The sequence below is a fragment of the Balaenoptera borealis genome, assembly GCF_965194805.1.
Source record: "Balaenoptera borealis genome assembly, chromosome: 11".
Classification (NCBI taxonomy): domain Eukaryota; kingdom Metazoa; phylum Chordata; class Mammalia; order Artiodactyla; family Balaenopteridae; genus Balaenoptera; species Balaenoptera borealis.
Window position 1 is genome coordinate 26,472,309 of NC_138868.1, and position 20,621 is coordinate 26,492,929.

The 20,621-nt window shown below is 38.6% G+C and overlaps 2 protein-coding genes across 5 annotated transcripts in view; one reads left to right on the forward strand and one right to left on the reverse strand.

Moving 5' to 3' along the window:
• Window positions 1-16,537, forward strand: LOC309606571 (uncharacterized protein; the record flags this gene model as incomplete). The annotated part of the gene is made up of 2 exons (XM_082343905.1): window positions 1-315; window positions 3,732-16,537. 2 exons carry the CDS (start codon window positions 1-3, stop codon window positions 4,047-4,049), a joined length of 633 nt encoding a protein of 210 aa, XP_082200031.1. The 3' UTR covers window positions 4,050-16,537.
• PRRG4 (proline rich and Gla domain 4) overlaps window positions 16,215-20,621 on the reverse strand; it is a 19,110-nt gene continuing 14,703 nt past the window's right edge. For 3 of the 4 annotated variants that reach the window (XM_082343879.1, XM_082343880.1, XM_082343881.1), the window contains exon 6: window positions 16,215-19,725. In XM_082343879.1, the coding sequence (XP_082200005.1) occupies window positions 19,491-19,725 (235 nt within the window). In that variant the 3' untranslated portion in view covers window positions 16,215-19,490. Of the gene's footprint in view, window positions 19,749-20,621 lie in introns of all 4 variants that reach the window. The other variant, XM_082343882.1, reaches the window with a different exon arrangement.

The window sequence follows — 20,621 nt, forward strand, 5'->3', positions numbered from 1 at the left end:
ATGTTGGTGGATTTCCCAGGATGCACCTCCCGCCCCCCTCCGCCCCGCGGCCTCGCCCCGCCTCCCCTCGGCGCCCCGTGCCCGCGGCTCGCGGGCCAGGCGGACAGCCAGAGAGGCCTCCGCCGCCACCGCCGCCTCTGGAAGGCCAGCCGGGGCGGAGAAGGCTTGAGGCCTGTCCGGCCCAGCCGGCTCCGGGAACGCGGAGGGGCGCCCGCCAGCCCTAGCCCAACGGGCCGCGGACTTCCCGCCCTCGTCTGCTCCAAGGGGAGCTGTCCGCGCTCGCCGCGCCCCGCGTGGGAAGGGGCCGCGCCTGCCGTTAGTCCTCGCGAGGGAGGGGAAGTTGAACGGAAACCCAGCGCAGGGTGCTGCAGAGGGGGAGGCTTGTCAGCGCTTTGCCTGCAGTTCGTTATTTGACCCTTCTAGTTATTTTGAGCGACTCAAATACTCAGTTCCCACATCGCGATTCCTTTCTCTGCGCCTCGTCCCAAACCAGAAACAGCTGAGCGGGCTGTTTTACAGTTCCGTTTACTCCCTTCCTGCCCAAAGCTTGGTGGGCTAGAGGACCCTTTTCCTGCTGTTAGGGGAGATTTACATTCAAAGAGATTCCAATTCAAACGTATTATTTGCCAATCCTCGTTGAAGGACTTTTCCCAGGGGCTCTTATTAACTGTCCCCACCCCCTCCTTGGGGATTTTTCTCATTCTGGGTTTCAGAATCGTCTGTCCCAAGATAAATACTGCCTCTTCATTGATTAATGCAGCTACCATCTGGATGACTTTAATTACTATAAATTTAAACTCACTGTGCACACGTTGTGTTGGACTTTTTGTTTGAGACTTGGAACTTCAGCAGGACTCTACCCAGACATTTCCGGTCAGACCTCCAAGCTGTTTGGTGGGGGGTAAATTAAAGATTATTTGCGGTTCTTCTAGTGTATGTCAGAGCTGTGTTTCTTTAGTAACTCACGAGTAGTGAAACTTAGGGATCATAGAAATCATCATTTGGTCCTTAAGGCATAAAGTAAAAGTTTAAAAAAACCGTAAAGTTTATTGACCACCACCCTTAAAAAATCAATACAGGTTTAACACCTATTTATGTGCTTAGCAGAGAAATCTATCCCTCAAGATAAGCCTGACATAAAGGTTAAGCAAATCAGACAGGCATAGTAGAAGTAATAAATTTGATACATTATCTCACCATTTAAAAAGCAGTTTAAACTTCGGTAATACCTGGTATTGGATCTGCTATTCCTTCTGAGATTAATTTTGTTCTGGGAGATTCTGTTTTTCTCCTGGCGCCTACATCCTTTTGTTCCTATTCATTCCTTTTTGTAAGTCTTTCGGCACCTGTGATGCTTGGAGTCTGGTCCGGGGTGGGGAAGCAAGGAAGTGAGTAGTCGTTATTTACAAATGAATTCAAATGTGTGGACCCAAGTGACTTTGCCAATTTTATGTTAATCCCAGTATGCATTTACTGAGGATATCTTTGAAAAGTGGTTTTCTTTGGGGAAGGAATTTGCCAGATAATATGAGATCCTGCAGAGAAGTAACATAAATCTTCCTTACAACATTTACTTTTCTTATTGCAGACTGGAGATCTGTAATCCAAATAAAACAAAAAAATTTTTTTCACTACTAACTATTCATTTATAAGTATTTTTGTGAGCACTAAAGTTTTGTCTGTATGGAAGGTGTAGGAAGTGGAGTGGCATGCTATAAATGTTTTATGGCACTTAGTTTGATACCCACAACTGGTACTCAGAATGAGTTATGCAGGCAATACCAAACAAGTGGCAATAAAACCTTTATAGTCCCTCACACCATTATGTAGTTTATGTCACATAAATCAGAGAAAAGATATTAAGGGGGGATTTTAGTATTTTATTTATTTATTTATCTAACAGTAAATTTTATTTTTATTTTTTTATTGGGGTATAGTTTTACAATGTTGCTTTAGTTTCTACTGTACAGTGAAGTAGTGAGTATTTTATAAATAATATTACTCTGTCACCATATATGATGTTCCTTTGCCCACTAAGTGAAATTTCCCTAGTTTACCCTAAGTCAATGCAAGTATATTTCCAATGTTACAACATGTCTACAAAATAACATCATAAAATCTTTTTGGTAAAATTGATGGCATTATCTGAAGAATGTTTCTTCCCTACTGAAAATATACTCCCAACTCTGCAAACTTTTCATGTTCTCTTTCAAATAATCCCCAACCACACTGTTTAAGTCTGATCTAGACCTCCTCAAAAGTCTACAGTGAGCTTTGTTGTTCTTGTTTTAAGTAAAAATGTTCATTCCAGTCTTTGCCTGCGGAACTTAAGATCCAGGTCAACTGTTATGTCTTCCATGACATTTCCCCAACTTTCCAAGGCAAAACCAATTGCTTCCTTTTCAATTGCTCTATGGTGCTTATTATATTTATTATATTTAACACCATCTTGTTGCATTGCAATTCGTTGTGTATTTGCCCCTTTCCCTCACAGATCATGAGTTCCTTAAAGGCAGGAGTTGTGGTTAATTCATCCTTGTATCCTCAGTACTTACCACTACTCCTGACATTATATTAGGCTCTAAATACATATTTATTGAATGAATAAATACAAATACTATTTTTTAAATACCCATTCAGAAATTCCATTTAATCATTTACATACTCCTTTCTAGAAACAAACAAACAAAGACAATTTGGTTGCAAGATGAATTGGGACCCTCCACTTAAAAGAGTGTTTCCTCCTCCCCTACTCTCATCTTCACTTCCTTCTGAGTTTATTGACTGGAAGTTAGTGATGCCTTAGAAAATGTCCATGAACACTCTCCCCACATTTCCCAACCTTCCTTCCATCCCATTAGAAAATCACTGAGTATTTCAACTGGTAGGAAGCTTGGAGTAGTTCATCACCCTCATTCTGTTGTTGATGAAACTGAAGCCCAGGGTTCAGCTTGTTTTAAGGTGATGGAGGCAATCAGTTGGGGGAGGGAGTAATGGAACTCTATCTCCACTGAGGCAGCCTTGTTTATTAGCTTGTGGGGAAATGAAGAGTTTAGGGTTAACTGATGAGAAATGTAGTCAGTAACTCTATGTATTCCAATGTTACAAATAGACCAACCATTAATTAGAAAGATACAAGAAGGTCAAGTTTTGTGGGAAGTGGGTTGATTAAGGGAGGGGGCCTTAATTTTCCATTTTTCCTTTCTCTTCTGGCATTGGGAGGGGGAACTATAAGCCCTGTCTTTGCCAGGGGAGAACTCATTTCAGTCTCTTAGGTCAACATCAGAAATTAAATTAAAACATCAGAAATGAAGTAAGTCCCACTATCATTTTCTCTGAGGCTTGACCATACCAATCATATTTGGCTGCTCTCTCTGTTGCCTATCATACCCTCCAGGGTGACAGCAATGGAGTCAGAAGAGCTGCATTTAAGCCTGCTTCTTTGGAAGCCACAGGTGTCACTGAAAGACAGTGATGAGTCACATTCCTCCCAGTGAGGAGAACTTCAAGAAACATACTTGATCATCAATTTTGTATGTAGAGGAAGGGTCTAACTACGGATATGGATGATCTCTTGAACTCTGGTGACTGGCTTAGCTGATAGGGGTCTGGAAGAAGCCAGGTTGAATGACCAGAGACCAAAGCACAGTTTAAGTATGAGCTGGAAAGACAGGGGTGTGGCCTGATCATGAAGTCTATCACTGAGTGATATCTTTTATCTCCCTGAATAGATTACAGGAAATTTACACATGTTTCTGTGGATGATAGCTCTTCTCATCAGAATAACCAATATGCAGAGCGGGGGAGGCGTCACCAACGCCACTGCCATCACTTCCTCAGTCATGCCAAAGCACGAGTTCTCCATGGACATGACCTGTGAAGGCTGCTCTAATGCAGTCACTCAGGTTCTCAATGAGCTGGGAGGAGTTCAGTTTGACATTGACCTGCCCAACAAGAAGGTCTGCATCGACTCTGAGCACAGCGTGGACACTCTGCTGGAGACCCTGGGGAAAACAGGAAAGGCTGTTTCCTACCCTGGCTCCAAGTAGTGAGGGCCTGGGCCTCCAGCCTGCAGGATGGACCAACGTAGACACAACTCTGATCCTCTCCTGCCTTCCAGACAGATCTAAGACCTGGCAATCCTGCTCAGTGATGGGAGTTCCTGCAGAGACCACTTGCCCTGCTCCTCTGTAACTTCCCTGCAATAAAGTCCAGCTGCTTTTGTCGGGGGAGGTGGGTGGGCAAGAATAACCAATATGTATCGAATACATATGTGCTAGGTCCTGTGCTATGGGCTTTGCATGGTTTATCTCATTTAATCTTCAAAATATCCTTACAATGTGGGTGTTGGTCACTATTATTTCCATTTTATAGGAAATTGAGGCTTAATGACATTAACTGCCCAAATCATATAAACTAATATAAATTGTTAAGAGTGCAAGTGGAGCTTCAAACCAGCTATGTTTGACTCCAGAACCCAATAGGCTTGTTTAAAGTGCTACTGCCAGGTATCTCCACTAAAGAGTTGCTATGTTTTCTTTTATAATTGATGAATGTTTTGTGGGTACTTTAAGACTGTAAACTCCTGAAGCATCATTCCTTCACCACTGGTTTTAGTACCTGTATTAGTTTCCTGTGGCTGCAGCAACAAATTATCACAAACTGGGTGGCTTAAAACCATAGAAATTTATTGTCTCAAAATTCTGGAGGACAGAAGCCCGAAATCAAGATGTCTGCAGGGCTCTGTGTGCTCCCTCTGGAGGCTCTAGGGGAGAATTCTTCCTTGCCTCTTCCAGTTTTTGGCGGCATTCCTTGGATCAGCTACCTCACTCCAGTTTCTGCCTCTGTCTTCACATTGCCTTCTCCTCCAGGTATCTTTCTCATCTGTCCTTTATAAGAACACTTGTCACTGGATTTAGATTCCCCCCGGGTAATCCAGGATGATCTCATCTCAAGATCCTTAACTTAATGACATCTGCAAAGACCGTTTTTCCAAATAAGGTCTTATTCACATGTTCTATGGATTAGGAGATGGACATGGCTTTTGGGGAACCACAAATCAGCTCACTACAGCATATCCACTGATGATTCTTGATGAAATCAATTATTATTATGGTTGCCAAATTGTAATTTTTGTAACTCCATCCTTTCTTCTATAATAATTAGTTATCATTCTTCTACAAGAAGGAACTTTTCTTTATCTCCTATTTGTCTACCTATCTATTTATTTCAGTATAGATTCATGAATTTTTTTATTCAATGGATTTGTGCAGAATAGAAATAACTTAGCAGGTTCAGGTTGTCCAAACCCTGTGTATTCCAGAGAAAGGTTTGGCCCTTGCCAGGCTCCAGGGCCATAACTTCTAAGCACTTGGAATATCCTACCTGTTAAGAGTGGTTTTGTTTACCTGAGGCCTTGGACCACACTAGATAGCTACGCTAACAATGTGATTTATGGTGGGGGCTTTGGACCACACAGTATCAGCTTGACCGCTGGAGGGGTTAGAGAATTAAGGTCAGCCACCAGGGAGTCAGCCATGCCTATGTGATCAACCTCCCCCCCCCAAAAAAAAACCCTGGACATCAAGGCTCAGGTGAGCTTCCCTGGTTGGCAACACATCCTGTGATGAATGTCCACAGGACTCCACTGGGAGAACACAACTTCAAACTGCACCTGGTCTCCCTTAGACTCTACACTCTGTGCCTTTTTCCATTATTGATTTTAATCTGTATCCTTTCATTGCAACAAACTGTAACCATCAGTATAACAACTTGACTGCCTTGTGAGTTCTTATAGCAAATCATTGAATACAGGGTGGTCTTGGGAGTCCTTGAACACAGGATTATAGTCTGTTACCATATTTATTTATTTTGATGTTCAAATAGTGCCATATTTGGCCCAATACCCAAACATTTAATTACTTTAGTATACTTCCTCACAATAAGGAGCCATGTGAATCTCTTAAACAGGGAGTAAATGATCAAAGCTATGGACAACATTCCCTTGCTCTTCCCAAAGTCCCACCCCATTCCACATCTTCAGCCTGGATGGAACATCAGTGTATCAACATGAGAAGTACAGTCTCTTCATAGGTTTACACACGTATATACCACCACCACCACCACCAACAACAACAAAAAGAAAAGAAAACAATATTCCACTACTTTGGACAGTCCTATTATACTCCTGTTCTGGTTGTTTGCAAACACAACTTGAGGCAAATATCTTCCAGAGGTTTTGCTGCTGGAGGATTGAACCTCAAACCAAGGGTGGTAGAGCATGTGTTCTCAAGCCTCCAGTTTCTCATCTATGGCCTAAGAGTAGGGCACTAAAGCACACTCTGCCTGAGCAGAAATCCCCCTGCATAGCTGGTTTATATCCTCTCCCTTCTCTTGTTGCTTCTCTGTTCCCTTTATCACAAAGCCCCAGATATGGTGGTGGTAAAGGAAGCTTGTTGGGAGAGATCTAGACTTCACCTAATTGTCGTGCATGTTAATGTTAGTATATGTATATTAACTACTAAGCGTATCATTACCTGGTATCAGATTCAATTTTGTCAAATGGGATTTCTCCGTTACTTAAGATCCAGATATAGTAGGCTCAAACATCATGTGGAAGTCCAAAACCCTCTAACAATTTTCTGCAAAGTCTAGGGAAACTTACAGTCTCTTGCTCAACATGTCTTCAAGTTTCTTCTGCTTCCATGAGTTGTTTCTCTGTTCAAGGGAGAAATCGAAATTCAGTCTCTTTATAGAGTTACGCACATACACACTCTACTCGTAGAGAACATTTTTTGAAAGTAACAAAGCACAGACTATTCATTATACTAGTTTTATTATTTTTATGCATACTCATTTGTTTTGCTACTCATGTAACGTGGCTGCTTGCTCACAACGTTAAAAACTCAGAGGAAGCATTGGTCATGACATGTTGTAGCAGACTCCTCTGGCGCCCACATCACATCCCTTGGCTCACCTCTGAGACAGTGCTGACTTACCTTGTGTGCATAGCAGCCTACCCCACGACCCTGCCATGCATCTTCCTGCATTCTGCTTTCTTGGGCCTCACTGGAGCTCCCCAGAATGCGGGGGAGTTTGTATTTCCCCATCAGGAGAAATCCTCAATCAATGGAGAATGGATGTCCAGCCTCCCAGCTTCCAGGTGGGCTGTTATGGGAGGCATTTTTCATCCTTCTCAGAGAGTGGTCCTTACAGAAGTGAGCCCCTGCTGCCGACAACAGCAACTTTGATAATATGCCCTTTGGTTTGTTCTCCTGTCCTGCCTTTCTCCCTTCACTGTCATTCTTGCTCCCTCCCAATTAAACTACCTGCGCCCAAATTGTTCTGCTTTTGGGAGAACATGTCTTATACTAGTGTTTGATATAACTACTTAATTTTAGTGTTGTGATTTAAATTTATATGTATGAGCTGTCCCAAGTCTTAGTTATTGAATCTTCTCCTATCAGCTATGGATTGGCTAAGGGGACAAGGCAGAGTGAAGGAAAGAATGTTGCTAAAAGTGCTAGAAGCTACATCTTGAAAACATGTTCAAGAGGTCAGAACTGGGACAATTCCAAAGAAGTTATGGATACAAGGGTGAAACAAGTGGGCTGGGGTCTTTAAAAAAACAAAACAAAACAAAACTGTAGTCCTTCCGAACAAAAGCTTATATGCCCTCCCCCACCCCCCAAATAAAAACTAAAGCTATACTCTTTGGAGAGACAGAATAGCATAATGCTTAAGAGCATAGACTCTGAAGCCAGGCTACATTCACTCAAATACTGCTTCTGCTGCTTACTGTGTGAACTTGGGTAGACTACTTACTTCTCTGTGCCTCAGTCTCCTTTTCTGTAAAATACCTGCCTGTAAAATTATTACTTAGTAATAATACTTGCCTCATAGAGGTATTAAGAGAATTAAATAACAGTATGTGCTTGGAACAGTGCTTGGCACATAGTTTTCAATTTTTTTTTTAACTTTTTATTTTGACATGGAGTAGAATAAAGAATAATACAAAGCATATCCTATATCATTCATTAACATTTCATAAATGCTAACATTTACTACATTTGCTTTCAAACTCTCAGGCACACCATTCTTCTCAACATCATACTGGAGGTTTGGCCAGAGCAATAAGGTGAGGAAAACAGAAAGAAAAAAATAAAACTCTCTTTATTTGTGAATGTCATGTTTATGTCATAGGAAATCCTAAGGAATCTATTTTAAAAAGTAGAACTAATAATTGAATTTAGCAAGATCACAGGATACAAGGTCAATAAGTAAAAAACAATTGTATTTCTACATAGTAACAGTAAACAGTTGGAAAATACAATTTCTAAAAATTGAGATATTCACAAATTCTTAATTTCAAAGTATTCAGTCCAGTGGCTTTTAGTATATTCATAAGGTTGTACAACCATCGCCACTATCTAATTCTAGAACACTTATAACACCTCAGAAAGAAACCTCATGTCTAATAGCAAACACTTCTCATTCCCTCCTCCCCCTAGCCTTTGACAACCATTAATCTACTTTCTTTATGGATTTGCCTGTTCTGGACTTTTCATATAAATGGAATCATACAGTATGTGTGGACTTTTGTGTCTGACTTCTTTCACTTAGCATAATGTTTCCAAGGTTCATCCATGTTGTAGCATCTATCAGTACTTCATTCCTTTTTACAGTGGAATAATATTCCATTATATGGATATACCACATTTTGTATATTCATTCATAGGTTGGTAGACATTTGGGTTTTCCACTTTTTGGCTATTATGAATAATGCTACTATGAATATTTGTACACAAGTTTTTATGTGAATATGTGTTTTTAATTCTGTTGGGTATACCTAAGAGTTGGAAAATTAAATTTTAAAAATAGCATTTTGAATAGCATAAAAAGACATGAACTGCTTAAGGATGAATTTAACAAAATATATGCAATCCTTGTATACAGAAATCTATGAACATTGCTGAGAGATATTTTCAATATCTTGAAAAATATATTATGGATTGGAGGACTCATAATTGTTGAGGGTGATTCTCTTCAAATTTTTCTATAAATTTAATGCAACTCTAAATTCCCAAAAGTATTTTGATTTAGAAGTTGACAAGTTAATTCTAAAATATACATGGAAATGCAAAGTGCTTTGAATAGCCAAAATAATTTTGGGAAAGAATAACGTTGTAGGACTTACACTACTTCTTTTCAAGACTTACTACAAAGCTTCAGTGAGCAAAACAGTACAGTACTGGCATAAGGATAGACAGAGATGAATGAAACATAAAAGAGGGCCCCAGGTATATCATCAATTGATTTTCAACAAAGATTCCAAGATAATTCAGATAATTAGGTGGGGAAAGGATAGCTTTTTAAACAAATCTTGCTAAAACAATTGCATAGTTGAATGGAGGAAAATGAATCTCAATCCTAACTTCATATATACACAAAAATTAGACTTACATGTTAAAGCTGAAACTGTCAAATGTCTAGAAGAAAACAGAGGGAAATCTTCACAATCTTGGGGCAATGATTTCTTGACAGGACACACAAAATAATGAACATAAAAGAAAAGCAGATAAATTGGACTCCATCAAAAATGGAAACTTCTGCATTTTGAAAGACACTGCTAAGAAAATGAAAAGGCAAGCTATGACCAGGAGAAAATATTTGCCAAACACATATCTGACAACGGACTTGTATCAAGACTATACAAAGAACACTTGTAACTCAAAAGTAAGAAGAGAAACTAACCAATTAAAAAATGGCCACAGATTTGAATGAACACTTGATAAAAAGAAGATATGCAAATGGATAATAAGCATGTAAAAAGATACAAAAATAAAATTTTTAAAAAAAGATACTCAATATCATCAGTCATCAGGGAAATGCAAATTAAAACCACAATGAGATACCACTACATTCCACCAGCGTGGATAAAATTAAAAGACTGTAACAGCCAGTGTTGGCAAGGATGTGGGAGCCACTTGAACCTTCATACGTTCCTGTTGGGAATGTGAAATGGTTCAACCACCTTGAAAAATAATTTGGTAGTTTCTTATAAAGTTAAACATACACCCATCTATTACCAGCAGTACTACTCTGAGGCACTTACCCAAAAGAACTGAAATTATATGTCCACACAAAGACTTGTAGATGAATGTTCATAGTAGCTCTATTCACAAATACTTACCAACAGGTGAATAAACAAATTGTGATATACCAATACAATGAAATACTATTCAGCAATAAATAGGAATAAACTACTGGTATATGCAACAACATTCTGCTGAGTAAAAGAAACCAGACACTAAAGTATATATGTCATATTATTTGATTTAGTATATAAAATTCTAGTATAGGCAAAATTAATCTATAGTGACAGAAAATAGGTTGGTGGTAGCCTGAGGCTGGAGAGTCAGGGAATTGATAGTAAAGGGGCAGATGGGAAATTTCTTCAGTTGGGATGATTGCTACCTGGGTGTCTACATTTGTTAAAACTCGTGGAACTGCTCGGTGAAGATGGCTCCATTTTATGGCATGTAAATTATACACGAATGAAGTTGTTATATGTGTAAAAATAAAATCAGAGAATACAAAAGTGCTCTTGGAAATTAAAAACATGACAATCTAAAAATTTTTCATTTAATAGAGTTAGAAGTTAAAGTATAAGAACTTATGCAGAAAGAAGAATGGCTGGAGAAAGAAATTGGAAATAGTGGCTCAATCCAGAAAGTCCAATATTCAACCATTAGGAATCATACAAAAAGTAGAGAAAACTGAGGAGAAGAAAGTGGCAAAAAATTATACAAGAAAGTTTTCTAGAATTACGGGGCACAGATCTTCACATTAAAAGGAGGCACTGGTTGCCATGAACAATAAATGAAAACCAAGGCCCAGAATTGTGAATTTGAGATCACCAGGGATAAGAAAATTTGCAAGTTACCAGAGGATGGAAACTAGACCTCAGGAGACAAGAACAAAAACAGGGAGACCAGTGTTATGAGTGAATTGTGTCCTCCTAAAATTTTAGATGTCGAAATCCTAACCCTTAGTATCTCAGAAGTGACTGAATTTGGAAATAGGGTCTTTAAAGAGGTAATTAAGTTAAAATGAAGTCTTTAGGATGGGCCCTAATCAAATATGACTGGTATCCTTACAAGAAGAGGATATTAAGACAGACGCAGAGAGAGAAGACCGTGCAAAAACAGAGAGAAGATGGCTAATCCACAGGCCAGCTAGAGAGGCCTCAGAAGAAATCAACCCTGCCGACACTTTAATCTCAGACTTCTAGCCTCCAGAATTGTAAGAAAATAAATTTCCATCGTTTAAGAAAAAAAAAAAAAAAGGTTTCAGAGGGAAATAAATATGTCAAGGAATGGAATCAGAACACTGTTAAAGTTCTTAATGGCGATTAGATGCTAGAAGATGTTAGAGCAATATCCACATTATGCCAAGTAAAATGATTTTTTAACCTAGAACACTACACTTAGCTAAATTATAAATCAAGTGTGAGAGTAAAGAAAACATTCAAGGGCATGCAAGGATGAGGGATTTGATCCACTCTTTTCAACTACTTTTCCTTTGGGCGTGCCTTGGCCTGCTAAGGAATAGGACCAATTTCTCAAATTGTTCTCAATATTATAATCTCTGATATAAGTACTTTAATCTGTTTAATGCTAGGAATTGTTGGAAAATGAACAAGAATGAAATGAAATGAAAATGGTAAATAATGAGACATTACAAAGTTTTCAAAAGCTGTAATAATACTATTAGGTGTTAACTCACGTTTACATAAAACTTTACAATTGAAAGACTTTTAACATGGTCAGAAGAAATGAAAGATCCTGTAGAGCAGCGGTCCCCAAAATTTTTGGCACCAGGGACCAGTGGTTTCGTGGAAGACAATTCTTCCTCGGATGGTGGTGGTCGGGGGCGGGGTGGGGGGATGGTTCAGGCAGTAAAGCAAGTGATGGGGAGCGACGGGGAACAGTAGATGAAACTTCAATCACTCGCCCGCCACTCACCTTCTGCTGAGCGGCCCGTTCCTAACAGGTTCGTGTTCTGGTCCGCCGCCCAGGGGTTGGGGACCCCTGCTGTAAAGTAAGCGTTTGGCCTAGGGACTGGCACATGATAGATCCTTATGGTGGACACACCCTAAGGTGATCCCCAATGATCTCTCACCTCTTGTATTCAAAGCTTTGTAGAATCTCCTTCCTTAAGTGCAGGTGGAAACTGCGACTTTGTTCTAACCAACAGAATATAGCAAAGATAATGGGATGTCTCCCTTGTGATTATGTTACATTATATAAGGCTTTATTTTGCTAGCAGACACACTCTAGCAATCTATCTCTTGGCTTGATGAAATAAGCAGCAGTATAGAGGAATCCCATGTGGCCGGGAACTGCGGGCGGCTTCTAGGAACTGCAAGTGGCTTCTGGAGCTAAGGTTGGCCTCTAGCCTCCAGCCCATAAAGGCCTTCAATTCTACAGATGCAAGGAGATGAATTTTGCCAACAACCTGACTGAGCCTTAAAGTGGATTCTTCCACGATACAGCCTGCAGATGAGAACACAGCCTGGCCAACACCTTGAATGCAGCCTTGTCAGATCCTGAGAAGAGGACTTGCTAAGTGGTGCCTGGACTCTTGACTCACAGAAACTGTGGGAAAATAAATGTGTGTTTGTTTGAAGCCGTTAGATTTGTGGTAATTTGTTATGCAGCGAAAGAAAACTACTACAGTGCTCAACAAATGTTAATTGATTTGAAATGTAAATGAGGTTAGGTCTACTGTCTAATCACCTTCTTTCTGACCATCCTCTTGGTTCTGCATTGTTTAACCCCTGCCCCACATCATCTGGTTTGTGACAAGAGATTCTGATTGATCTTGCTGCCTGCCTTGGGATGATTCTTGATGTCTGAAGTAGAGAGCTGTTAGTTTTTCTGCCCAATATCCACTTACCCCTGATTTAGTAACAGCATCATCTTCTTTTAGGGAACTGTCTTTCTCCAACTTCCAATCATGGTATGCTATCCTCTGGATACAGGGTGGGCACATGAACCAGGCCTGCCCACTCATTGGCCCAGCTAAGGTCATGTGACCCAAGCATGGCCAATTAGAATCTTGGTGGTAACCTGTGGGCTTTGGATGGGAGAAAATTGCTTCTCTGCAGTCACTAAGCAGGTATAATGTAAGCCTGTGGCTGTGCCTTCCCCTGAAAATGGAGAAAGCCTGTGGGCAGCAGGACAGCGTTAACACAAAGAAGCAAATTTTAGAACTTGAGATATTAAGTCCCTGAGGACTGTTCCAACTGTAGACTTCCCAGTTTTGTAGACCAGTTTGAATTAAGTTTTTGTGACTTTCAACTAGAGTTCCGACTTATATAGCATCTTTTAGACTCTGCCTCCTAATCTATTTACCAGTGCCCCTGACATCATTTCTTCTGGTCCCTGAGTGAGAAAAATACGCTGAGTCAGCAATGGACTTGACACTCCTGCATTAACTTTGTAAGGACATTTCTAATCACCCTCACCTTCCAAATCTCTGTGGTTTTAGCCCTCAAAATTCTCCTTCTTAAGCATATTTAATAAGCTGTTGTTAGGACAAGTTCTATCTTTAGATGAAATGTGGCTATTCCACCTAGCTTTTTAGAGTTTGTGTCTGTGTTTCATTATCTTGTCACAGCAATCAAAATCTAGGAGATATATACATATATTTTATAACATTTTTTTAGAGATTCATATATTGGTTTTTTTTTTTTTTTGGCTGCGCTGGGTCTTAATTGCTGCGTGCGGGCTTTCTCTAGTTGCGGCGAGTGGGGTCTACTCTTTGTTGTGGTGCGCGGGCTCTTCACTGTGGTGGCTTCTCTTTACTGTGGAACACAGGCTCTAGGCGCGTGGGCTTCAGTAGTTGTGGCACACAGGCTCCGTAGTTGTGGCTTGTGGGTTCTAGAGCACAGGCTCAGTAGTTGTGGCACATGGGTTTAGTTGCTCTGCGGCATGTGGGATCTTCCCAGACCATGGCTCGAACCCATGTCCCCTGCATTGGCAGGCAGATTCTTAACCACTGTGCCACCAGGGAAGTCCGAGGATATATTTTTGAATTTCTTGAAATTTTACTTATAGACTTCACCTAGTTAAATATTACATAAAAATAATAACTAAAACAATACACTCTTTTTTCCTACTCTTCAACAGAATATAAGGAAGTATTTAAAAAAAAACTTTCAGTTGGTCCTAAGAAAACTTTTCGTCTTAAAAGTAATTTTTTTTATTAATAAACTTTACTTTTTAGAGCAGTTCAGAGCAACATTGAGTGGGAAGTGTAGAGAGTTCACATATACCCCATCCCCACACATGAACAACCTCTCCCACTATCAATATTCCACATCATAGTGGTACATTCATTATAATTGATAAACCTACATTGACACATCATTATCACCTAAAGTCCATTATGGTTCCCTCTTCATGTTGTACATTCTATGGGTTTGGACAAATATATAATGACATGCATCCACCATTACAGTATCATACAGAGTAGTTTCACTGTCCTAAAAATCCTCTGTTCTCTACCTATTCATCCTCCACGCCCACCCCCTCACCCAATCCCTGACAACCACTGATCTTTTTATATCTCTATAGTTTAGCCAATTCTAGAATGTCATATAGTTGGAATCATACAGTTTGTCGCCTTTTGAGATTGGCTTTTTTCTCTTAGTAACATTCATCTAAGTTTCCACTATGGTCTTTTCATGTCTTGATAGCTCATTTCTTTTTAGCAATGAATAATATTCCATGATCTGAATGTACCACAGTTTATTCACCTACTGAAGGACAACTTGGTTGCTTTCAAGTTCTGGCAATTATAAGTAAGGCTGTTATAAACATCCATATGCAGGTTTCTGTGTGGACATAAGTTTTCAACCCATTTGGGTCAGTACCAGGGAGCATCATTGCTGGATCAAATGGTAAAAGTATGTTTAGTTTTATAAGAAACTGCCAAACTGTCTTCCAAAGTGGCTGTACCATTTTGCATTCCAACCAGCAGTGAATGAGAGTTCATTTTGCTCCACATCCTCACCAACATTTAATGTTGTCAGTTCTGGATTTTGGCCATTTTAATAGGTGTGTATCTCTTTGTTGTTTTGATTTGCAATTCCCTAATGACACTCTGTTGGACATGTTTTCATATGCTTACTTGTCACCCAAATATCTTTTTGGGTGAGGTATTTGTTCAAGTCTTCTGCCCATTTTTTTTTTTTTAATTAATTAATTAATTAATTTATTTTTGGCTATGTTGGGTCTTTGTTTCTGTGCGAGGGCTTTCTCCAGTTGTGGCAAGCGGGGGCCACTCTTCATCGCAATGCGCGGGCCTCTCACCATCATGGCCTCTCTTGTTGCGGAGCACAGGCTCCAGACGCGCAGGCTCAGTAGTTGTGGCTCACGGGCCTAGTCGCTCCGCGGCATGTAGGATCCTCCCAGACCAGGGCTCGAACCCGTGTCCCCTGCATTAGCAGGCAGATTCTCAACCACTGCGCCACCAGGGAAGCCCCCTTCTGCCCATTTTTTAAATCGGGTTGTTGGTTTTCTTACTGTTGAATTTTGAGACTTCTTTGTATAATTTGGATAACAGTCCTTTTATCAGATGTGTCTTTTGCAAATGTTTTCTCCTAGTCACTACCTTGTCTTCTCATTTCCTTGATTAAAGTAATTTTAAGGAGTATAAGTATTAACATTTATGGATTATTCAATTGGATAAAAAAATTGAAGGTGGTCTAAATGTTGAACATGAAGTTATGTTTAATAATAATCAGAGTTTATGTGTATGATACATAGTATTACTTAATGTGTTTCTCTTAAGTTGGAGGTACTATTACTCCTATAATTTAGTATAACATTACTATATTTTTTTGATTTTTAATTTATGTATAGATATACGTCACAGAAGTAAATTCAGTTTTAAGGAGTAATATATTATAAATTTGCCTCAAACAATATATTAAATATTAAAACTGTGTTAAGGAATATTGCACTTTCACAACTGCAACTAAACTGTTTAAATAGAAAGCTAGCACCACTGGGTGAAAGATACATACAGCAATACCATGCTGTAAACATTGTTTTGAAAACATGCAACATGTTGTTCACATTTAACTCATATAATTGTATGCCACTATATGAAGAAGAATGTTTAATTGAAACAAGCAACAAAAATTTACTTAGCGTAAAGTTTATTCACATGTATAAAAAGTGTCTGTGATAACAAATCCGTTAAAACCAAAATATAATCAAACCTGTAGGAAAAATATGCATTCAAAAATGGGTTGCTTTTTCCAGATAATGAAAATGCTGATAAATTTGTACTGAATTGCCTTAAATTCTTGAACTGTTAGGGAAACATTTGTAAACAACAAAAAAATGTTGAAGGAAACACACAATACAGAAGATTGAAGGCATCATTATATGTCATATGTGTTCCAAAATGCTACACAGGCAGGATCTGCAAAAGAATCTAGTTTTTTTAAAAACTACAGAAATTCTAGACACTCTTCTAGTAGTATAAATGTCACATACAACATTTCAAATCAAACTGGTAACTAATTTATTTCACATTCAGTTAGAACAAAAGCAAAATGAATAATATGAAATTAAGCTTTTAAACAGCACTAACAAACTTTTTCTCACTAAAAAATTCTCTTGCACATATAGGAAAAGTACACACATACATAACTTCTCGGAGAAATAGGAAAAAATGATTAGAATTTTACAGGCAAACGGGAAACCAGACACAGAGGACGCTGTTGCTCTAGTTTTTAATTGTTCTGAGAATTTTCACCCAGCTCTGTATAATCACTCAGAGGGCACAATATTAACAGATGCAAAACTTTGACACAGTCATAATTTGTGCTCTCTTTGATTTTTTTCATCTTGAAAAAAGAATATTCTGTGTAGAATTATCTAGCCTACTGCAGGTATAACCCTATTAATGTGTATTTGTCTTTTTCTAGGCTTATTCCCTTTTCATACCCATATTACATTCATTTCCTGATTGTGATAGAGGGGAAAACTGATCTACCTAACTAGAAAGCTTTGTGTCAAAAACAGATTTAATGGTTAACACTAATCAGTTACCCAGGGAAGAAGCACAAACAAATTAATCAAACCAGAAAACCCACCACCAAAAGTATACAAGGAATAGAAAAGCGTGAATGGGACAGAAATATGTGTCAATAATTTTATATTGATATTTTCCTTTTAATTATTATAAGTATTTGTTGATTATGGTTCTATCACATTTTCTTTTTTATATTTAAAGTAATATGAGCTCAACATTGGATGCTCTACAAATACCAGTTATTTCATAATCTTAATGATAAATTCTAGATTTGTTCAAGTCAGAGCAACAGTTTCACACTTAATGATGGCACATGACAAATCTAGGCTACTGCGGGGGTGACGGGGTTGTCACAGGCTCTGAAGCTAGATTTGCAGTTAGATTCTTGTGAGTCAATGGGAGTAAACAAGTTCATGGAATATTTCAAATTGTGATTCAATAAAAGATATATCGTATCTTGTATTTTTATTCATCCTAAGAAACACATGTGTGAGAATACATATACAGATATGTAATATATGCACCCATATACATTTATGTATATATGACAAATGTTTATACATTTCTCATACAGACTTAGAATTGTCTCTATTTTATAATTTCATAATTTGAGACAGTGTAATTCTATAGGTATGAGATGGGCCTAGAAAAGTGTGCTTGCTCATTCTAAACCTAACTCTCACCAACATGTTAGATTTTGGTCAAGCTATCCTTCTATGCCTTAGTGTGATTGCTAAAGTGAGTAGAGTTTGCCTCCGACCTTTAAAGAGGATTAAAATAAGGGCAAAGTGCAAAGTTACATGAGGAAAAGTGCTTATGTAAGCCAAGGTATGACAAACAGTAAATTTTTTATAGGTAATGTAGGTGGCTTTAAAAAGACTTCTTCCTAATTATATCTAAATGTTGCCAGATGATTTCTTTGTAACACGCAACCAAAGAGACTCTGAAAATATAAAAGGTAAAGTCTTCAGCAGTCTATAATGATTAAGATCTTTCTTTTATCTGCATTAAGATCATGCTGTCTTAAAAGAGAGACATACACTCAAACACAGTATAATATGATTTATATTTTCTAAACATTTAATTTGGAAGGAATTATCAAATGCATGTAAGTTTTAATCTCACCTCTGTAAAAATTACAAAACAAAATACAATTTTATAAATGGTCTTAAATAGGAAAAAAGCAATGCCTGGCAAAAAACATAAAGAACAGAATTTTCTATTTCTCAAGGAGTATTTTTTTTTTTGAGCTCCTGCAAAGAGGAAACAAATTCACATATACATACACACCCACTCAAATAAATTTGTGCACAAACATTCATTCCAGTAGTTTATAGCTTATACTCTACTATGTTCTTAAGGGAAGACTGGTCATATATACAATTAGAAGAAAATACAAAATATAGGTCAAAATGATTACCTGTGGTGTTCTGTGTCTAGACATTAAGAGATACAGGGGGTTGCTGGTAACTTTAATCAATATTATTTTGATAGCAGAAAAGTAAGTTACTTCTTCCAGGTTCTCAAACTATTATTTATAAAATTCAACAAATTTTCCAGATTAATAGTTATAGCCGGATACAGATAATGTAGCAATGAAAATGGGTGTGTCTACTCATCATTAATATGTACAACTTATCAAGTTCTAGTCACTCCTAGATTTGAGGCCTGTATCTTTATTTGGTGGTATAACAACCCTTGCAAATCCGTAACATTGCAACACTGTTTCCTCTGAAGAACTAACTCTCTAGCAAGTGTTTGTTTTGTTTTTTTTTAAAAGAAAACTATTGACCCCACTCCCCATAATAAAACATGACTGATAGCAAGAGTTCACAATAAAAACGTGCAAAATATGGTGAATGCTATGCAATAATTTAAAATAAAAAAACAAGTGATTATATAAAGGCCACCAATTTATATTTAAATGCAAAATTCTGTGAAGTATTTCCAACCAAAAAGAAATCCTAAAAAAAGAGTAGGTCAAATATTATGACTTGGGATAATCTAACGATTAGAAATTCTTACCTTTTTAGTATTCAATACAAGAAATCTACAAACTTTTTCTGTACAAAGGATACAGATAGTTCCCCAGTTGTAGCTGTGGCATCCATAACAGATTTTTTGAACCATTAAAAGGAACAAAAAAGTGTTCTCTTCTTAACTGCAAAGATACAAAGTTCCTTATCCAGCTGATTATGATCAAGTTCAGGTCCAGGATGCTGACAGATCTCCAGTGGCATAGTACACGTGCTTATTCCTCCTTTCCTCTCTGCAGTTTGTCATAAAGGGCTGAATTGACATGTCTTTTTGGTTCAGGGAAAACAAACCATTTAAATAATGTGAATGTCCTATATCACCAAGACAACAAGGTGGGCTTAGTGAGATGGGAGTGACATAGATTTTTTAAATACCCTAAACCCTTTTGCTGGCCCAGGATATGGTGGTGGCGGTGAAACATTGTGTTTTCTGGTCAGTGCCATTGCCTGTTCATAAGAAGGTAATCCTGTGTCCTCCACTGAAGGTGGCAATGGAGACAAGACAGGCTCCTCAGGTCTTCTGAAAATGATGGAGGGAGTGTGTCTGCCCCTTCTTGCGTAGGTGGCTGAAGAACTAAACAGAGACAGCATTGAGGTCTAGGAAAAGCAGCATTTTTAGGTTAAGATGGTAATATTAAAAAATCCAACCATTTTGATAAAGGTGAACCCAATTTATTTTTAGTTTTAATTTTTTTGGCCATGCTGCGTGGCTTGTGGGATCTCAGTTCCCCAACCAGGAACTGAACCCGGTCCATGGCAGTGAAAGCACTGAATCCTAACCACCAGACCACCAGGGAAGTCCCTGAACCTGACTTATTAATATAACAACAGTTTTATTTTACCCATAAACTCTGAAAGAATCTTGATATAATGGAAAGATCAAGAACTTTGAAGTCAGTCACGGGTAAGAAACAGGATCTTGTCATTTCATAGCTATGTGACCAGAGGCAAGGTAACGTAACTCAGCTTTCCTCCTCTATAAAATGGGGATAATAGATACCTCAACAGAGATGTTTTGTGTGGATTGAGAAAGATGTCTTATGTAAAGCATCTAAGCAATGTCTGGAACACTGTAACAAGGACTCAAAACACGTGAATTCCCTTTTTCTCCTGCTCCTGAATTAAAATTTTCTCAAAGTATGGTGTGAAACCAAATCCAGGCTTTGTTGAAAGGCAGCATAACTCCAAGCCTAGGAAATTGATGCCACAGAGATAGTCAGAACAGCGATGCCCGTCTCTCTCTCCTCTGTTCCCCACTGAATCCCTGCTGCCTTGGTCATCCCTCCTAAACAGGACTTCTATCATATCATTCTTCTCCGCAAAGTCTAACCTGCAGCCTACTTTCCACTGAATCAAGTTCTAACTCCTGTGCCTCCCTTTTCAAAGCCTCCCTTATTCTGGCCTCACTTTATTTTATAGCTCTCTGCTCTTGCCAAGGTAGCCTCTTTACTCTCCTCTGTATGTGCAATG